This window comes from Apostichopus japonicus, chromosome 11, assembly GCF_037975245.1.
Source record: "Apostichopus japonicus isolate 1M-3 chromosome 11, ASM3797524v1, whole genome shotgun sequence".
In the NCBI taxonomy this organism is placed as follows: domain Eukaryota; kingdom Metazoa; phylum Echinodermata; class Holothuroidea; order Aspidochirotida; family Stichopodidae; genus Apostichopus; species Apostichopus japonicus.
The window spans coordinates 27,974,917-27,981,827 of NC_092571.1; the positions used below are offsets into that span (position 1 = coordinate 27,974,917).

At 37.5% G+C, this 6,911-nt stretch overlaps 1 protein-coding gene across 2 annotated transcripts in view; it reads left to right on the top strand.

The window, feature by feature from the left end:
- Positions 1-4,775, top strand: part of LOC139975867 (uncharacterized) — a 28,637-nt gene extending 23,862 nt beyond the window's left edge. For both annotated transcript variants that reach the window (XM_071984136.1, XM_071984135.1), the window contains one exon: positions 436-4,775. Coding sequence is in view for 1 of the 2 variants with exons in the window: in XM_071984135.1 (XP_071840236.1) it covers positions 436-1,902 (1,467 nt within the window). In the remaining variant the exon portion in view is untranslated. The remainder of the gene's footprint in view (positions 1-435) is intronic.
- The last annotated feature ends 2,136 nt before the right edge of the window (positions 4,776-6,911 follow it).

Below are 6,911 nucleotides of genomic sequence, written 5' to 3' on the forward strand. Positions count from 1 at the left end.
ATTAGGTTTAACGAAATATTTATTGGTTTTATTGGGCATGGCTAAGAATCCCACTTATACTTACGATACATCAATTACATTTACATTGCTATTGACATTGAGTGCCAACTGGTAATACATTATTCATGCTGTTCAACCAATTCAGTACCGTTTCCAGTGTTACGAGAAAATACTTGTTGGTGTTTTTAGTAGGACGTATCGACTTGTCGCTGTTATGGGCATGTCACTCGTGTAGACCGAAGTCGCTGGGTGGCAAGTCTAATGGATGAGGGAGTTAACGGGGCGTAGGATCCGCCTTAAATTTATGTGGCATAATTAACAACCCTACGTTCAGCATTTTGATGTCTATCCATGCAAAATGTACACATGACTCGTCTCAATTAACAATGATGTTAATATACCTTTTTATGTTTTTTTTTTCTCTTTAATCTCCAGTTTGTGGTAGTACCTGTCACCTACACGAAAACCAGAAACAAATTAACAGGTGTTAAGATGAATACAACTTCAGTATTTCTGGTACTGGTGTTTTCCGATTTTTTTGTATTTATGAAAGCAATTGTTGTAAATAGAACGTTACAGTTTGAAGATCCTATGAAGATATACACAGTTTTGCAAGGTGATAGAGTTGGTCTTTTATGTAGCCCAAATGATGTTGATGATATAAAAATTTTTACCACAGGATCACTGGTTGCCTCAGGGAGACTGGAGGAACCGGTATCAGATGAATTTGACTTTGAATGCAATGAAACAAGTTGTACACTAAGCATTAAACAAGTAGAGAAGAAACATGCTGACATTTATACGTGCTATTTGCCCCAGACGTCTTTGAAGATAGAAGTATTGAGCAGTCCTTCACAGGATTATCCTGTGTGTAATTCAAGCTACACCAATCATACATTCTTCCTCGATTCGTTCCAAGAACCTTTTTGTTTTAGTTGTCTGTCTGAAGAAGGATTTCCAGCAGTTAACATGTCATTATCTGTCAATCATGGAGATGGTGAGATAAACAACATAAGTGACGAAAATTTAACGATTTATGAAACAAATGAGACTGTTTTAATTTCTTATTCATCATATCTGGATTCATCGTTTAATAACAGTACCTTTGTATGTACTGTCACACAACAGTTACCTGCTCCCTATCACAGCTACAATAAATCTTGTTCTTTCGGACCATTGATGCTACCGGTATTCTCGGTATCGATTCATCCATCTTACTATACAGTGACCACAAAGAATACAGAAAACATTATTCTCATGTGTACCAGTAATGTGAGTGGAGTTGTATTAGAGTGGACCAATATTCCCCTCGACGATTGGAATTATAATATCACTCGGATCAATGATTCATCACAGCTGAAGATTTTAGATTATGGATCAAGTATCGATCTACCAATAACTATGCAGTGTAGTGGTTCGTATGGAGGAATAACTGTCTCCCAATACGCCACAATCGATATCGCGAGTACAGACGAGCATATAATCCTCTCTACATTAATCACAGCGGTATTGATAGTGTTCGTCATCTTGGTCATTATAGCTATAGTTCTTGAACTAATCGGAGTACTTATAAACAGAAAAACAAAAAAACAGCAGCTTCCTGCAATGTCATTAACGGATACAGGACTGACACGCTCTAACTTATCTTCTCAGGGTAACACTCAGTCACCGCTTCCTGTCACTTACACGACTACAGTAAGTCCTGAAAGTATGAATATGCAACATCGACGAATGAATGAAGACTTATTGTACGCTCGATCGATAACTTTACAACAAGAAACAGAGAAAGAAACAGAACAATATTTTGATATCAATGAAGTCGCCTCATTTACATACGACAAAGATGATTATCTCGATCCAAGTCAGCATGAAACAGCGGTTTTGTACCATGACATTAGTTAAAGGAGCGTGCGCAAGGGCGGGGTAGGAATGGGGTGATGGGAGCAATTTATTATATATACCTACGTTATAATATAAACATGCATGAAAGGGTATCATTTCCAAGCCACCACAATCTTGTTGGGCCAATGTGGGTTGATGTAGAGAGCGTGGAGTCAGCTGGACTTGAGCTAACATTGAAGTTACTTGTTGGGCACCGTGTGTTTTTGCATTAGATGAGTAAATTACATGTTTCTTGGGATGTGGTTACATTAATGTGTAAGTTCTGGGACGAGTAATTGCGTTCGATTCGGGGTTTGACATGTGGACATGGACAATTTATTGAGGGTAATGGCTGCCCACTTGTGTTGTATGTGGGTAGAGTATTTGATGCACAATTAATTAAGTATACTATCAGGACCCCATTTGGCTTTCATGGAGGCTACGAATGGGTAAATTAGCGTTGTGTTACCATGATATGACTGATTGAATCCCATTTGGGTTTTTCATGGGTTATACAAGAGCAACTTAATGTGGGTTAACCAAGTTATACACAGTTGTGTTCCATGTTGGTTAATATGTACTTGACATGCCGGGGTAATTACTGTGGGTAACCATGAAATGAATGTATTAGGCTACAAATGGACACATTAGTTTGGGGTCACTCTGACATGACTAATTGAGTTCCAATTGGGAATCTACATGGGTTAATTTGTGTGGATAAACCAATGGATGTCCAGTCATGTCTACCATATGGGTACAAAGTGGGCTGTACATGGGAAATTAATGTGAGTATACCATGTAATATAAACCTGGTTTTTGGAGGTTAGAAACTGTCACATTCGTGTGGGGTAATGCTGGACTGACTGACTGGGTCACATTTTGGGTTATACATGTGTTATGCACGTGTTGTGGGTTAACGAAGGGAAAACATTCTCGGGTGAATATCATGATTAGGCACAATTTATATATGTCATCGTGGTACCATTCATTTAGTTATTATATAATCCTAGACAGCACGATAAATTCGTATCCGTAATGTTTCGATAGGCTAACCTTACTTTCTGTTACTGCTAAGTTAACGTATTAAACTATACTAGGCCTAATGTTCAATATCGTCAGTGTGGGACATCCCTGGATCGAGGTGTACTTGCAAAACACCTGGGACGGGATACTACATGTACATCGAGCTATATATTTGGGTACAGTCTTCAGAATTTGTCAATACCTATATGTTTATGTCCTAATTTAGGCTAACTTTAGCTATGAATGAGAGGATAGGCCTACTTAGCAATCACATCCATGGGGGCCCCATGCAGGTTATATGTGAAAATCGTAAGGAGGGCTAACTATGGATTACATACTAGCGACGCGTATGGTAGTTGTATTAAGTATGTGTGGAGGGAAATACGTGGGCTTACATCACCGCTTTAGCTTAGACCTTTGACCAATTAATGTGGGTTGCAAGTAGGCTTCAAATGGGTACATTGATGTGAGTTAACCTTAGGATGACTGACTGGTTCTCGCCTGTGGTTTTACATGACTTTGGAACGTGCCAATTTTGTGTGGGTAAATCAAGGATTGCCCAGTTGTGTTTCAAGTGGGTATAATATGAGCTGCACAGGAAAAATTACTATGATTATAACATGTATATAATATCAGCTGGGCCATTCGTTCGTTATGGAGGCTACAAAGTGCTCCAAAGGGGTAATATTATTCACTGCTTTACCTTTAATATGATTTGTTTTTAAATTACCACACCTAGATATTGCCAAATTTCTTGCACAGAAAGAACAGAGAACCTACAAATAGTTCAGCTATACACTACAATAGTGGAGTGCATATGTATTTGCTTATCATATCCAGGAAGTTAACGTGCAACTCCTGTCAATGGCATTTACACAACTGGTCATATACGTATTCAGTTATATTGCTGCTAAAGCATTCATTGCAGTTTTAAAATGCTGACGGAAGTATAGCTTTCGATTTCGACGCCGGAGGCTCGAAATCCAAACAGTCAATGCTGACGTGTGTGTATTTAAGGGCTTGAGTATATTTGTGTTTTTTGACAGCTAGCTCGCAAACAAGAAATAGTGGCAATTCATACCTACATAATTTATGCGATTTGATGAGCAGATATGCTCAATTTCTTTAATGAAACCCTTATATGAATATTAATGTTTGGTCAAGGATTAATGTAAAGTTTGTAATTAATATTCTTCGTACTTGATATGATGGTGTAAGTATGCGATATGTACATTTTATTATTATTAAATTTAATCTCATTAGTAGTCATGATTGGCCGAAGTTTGAAATTTAATTGCTAAGATTGCTTGTTAACTCGAAATAAAAAAAAAGGACGTGTTGGATCAATGTCATACTTACATGTTAGATGAACCGATGTGGTTAGATGTGCTCTATTACCTTCATAACATGATTGTTAATGAATAGGTTGCCTTTACGTAACTTCACAACCTTGTCTGATTCACTTTACTTAGTGTGGTTGTGTTAACAGATGATAGGTATAATTTCGTATGATTATTGTGTATCATTTTCTTAACACGCATGGTTTGGAAGAGTAAAAACTTGGTCGCTGAAAAAAATTCTAGGCATGACCTCAAAGAAAACAAAGTTGATTAACATCATTCTGGACAATGAGATGCCATGATGAGTAGATGTGCCGAATTGATCGTGGTTTGTCATATTGTAATGTGCTCGTGGCTTAATTGGGATGAACTCCTTAAACTGTCAGCATTTTTGCAATGCTCATGTCCACTCAACTAGAAGATCATTATCTTCACAACATGATATATAGGCAGCTTGATATTTAGTGCTGTTGATACGGCTGTTTTCAGTCAATGATAAACTGTTAATAAACAACTAAACATTCAATTATAGACACCATTATGAGATTTGAACACATTGAGCCCATTATGCGTCACGCAAACAAAACCTTTACAGGGGTTGCCCAATTTGGTCTATAATAGTCTAGACCAGATGGATTCTATGTGAGTTGCCTAGTTCACACCTGTATCAGCTCTAAAAAGAACCCAAAAATACCCTGCTTGGGACCATCAATATCCCTAGATTTCCCTTTAGAAAATTCCCTCGAAAGTTGACTTAGAATCATTCGCAAAATGTATTTCTATCAATTAAATCATAGTATAGGAAAATGAAGTTATTTGGATACATGGTTGGATGGTCGAACAACCGATTTTGGTTGCAAATTTACTGTGAGATTTGGTCTATACATGTTCAGTCAAACTCGGAGAGATATTCCAAAACGATATTGGAAGGTTATGGCTAAGAATCCCATTTCTACTTACAGCACTAACATAGTCATTATCGCACGATCGAGAGTACAGGGTTGCCAATTGGCAATGCGTTCTTCCTGCTTTTCAATCAATTCCGAAAAGTTTCCAGTGTTAAGAGAAAATATTGTTTTGGTGATGTTATGTACGAGCCGGGCATAAATTCATGTCACTCAGGTATAATTGGGTCACTGGGTGGCGAGTCTAATGGATCAGGAAGTAAGCGAGGGCTTGGAATCCCTCTCCTTGAAACATTTGGCATAATTAACCACCTTACGTTCAACGTTTTGATATCTATCGGCATGCAAAATGTACAAATCACTTTCATGACTTTAAACGGACCAATTAGCCCCTTCAAAGGACTGTGTTTAGGTTTGTCACTCTCATAGTGATATGTTACTTAAAACGAAGTTTTTTAAATTGAAACTAGTGTGTTTGAGACTTAACACATCAATTCGTTTCAATGGACAACGATGCTAATATACCCTTTCATGTTTCATTTTTCTCTTTTAATCTCCAGTTTGTGGTAGTACCTCTCACCTACATAAGCAGGGGAAAAAATTAGCAGGTGTTAACATGACTTCAGCTCCAGTATTTCAGGTTCTGGTGCTTTTCGCAATAGTTGTATTTATGGAAGCAACTGTTGTAAATAGAACGATACAGTTTGAAGATACTTTGAAAATATATGCAGTTTTGCAAAGCGACGGATTTAGTCTTTCGTGTAGCCCAAATAATATCGATAATTTACTCATGTTTACCTAAGGATCACAACTGGTTACCAGATGAATTTGACTTTTAATGAAACAAGTTACAATAAGCATTAAACAAGTAGAAAAGAAACATGCTGACATTTATACATGCTTTTTTTCCAAGAAGATCAAGATTGGTGGGTGGTACAAGGGGTTGGGTGCTGGCCTTGTAGTGTTTGTGTTATTAATGATGTCATATGGTCAGAATTCAAATAACCCCCCAACAGCAGTGTGGTCATTAAGCGTCTACAAACATAAAAATATTGCCCAATATTTCATACACTAGTAAGTTATCACAATAACTAAGTAAAAATGCCAAAGGTCACGTGATCAAAGGAGATAAGGTTAAACTTGTGCACGTACCATAATGACCTAAAATCTGGAGTTAACTCTTTTCAGGTTTTCAAGTCAAGGATATTTCGGTAGCTAACCAAAGTGCTTAGCATTTTAAACTTAGTCAGTGTAATAAAACTGTCATTTTAACTAATTAATATAATCGACAGTGTTGTAACCATGAGGAAGTACTGAAGCACTGCAATGTTTAAACGAATGTTTATTGTACCTGTTTACCCAAATGTTAGGATATCTGCAACTCTATGGATTGCCTACTGTACCTATTCCTACTGTATACAAGTTAACTGGCTAATTTCATTGGACAGTTAACCGCTTATTGAAAACATCGAAGGGTGCTTGCGCCCTCTTTCTTTCGGCGGATGTCCATAGAAATAGCCCTTTTAATTGTTTTTAACCCTATGGACCGCACGAGCTTTCTTTTGTAGTTTCTGTTTGCAGACAATTTCGTAATGCTAATACCTGTCTAAACTGTACACCGGTATCATGCTCTCAAAGAACGGGTATTGACAGTAAAAACAGTTCCTAACCTTGATCTGATAGAAACATGAAATTCATACTGCTCGTACTGAAAATACCGTGACCGGACAAATACCCCCAGACAAATACCCCCCGGACGATA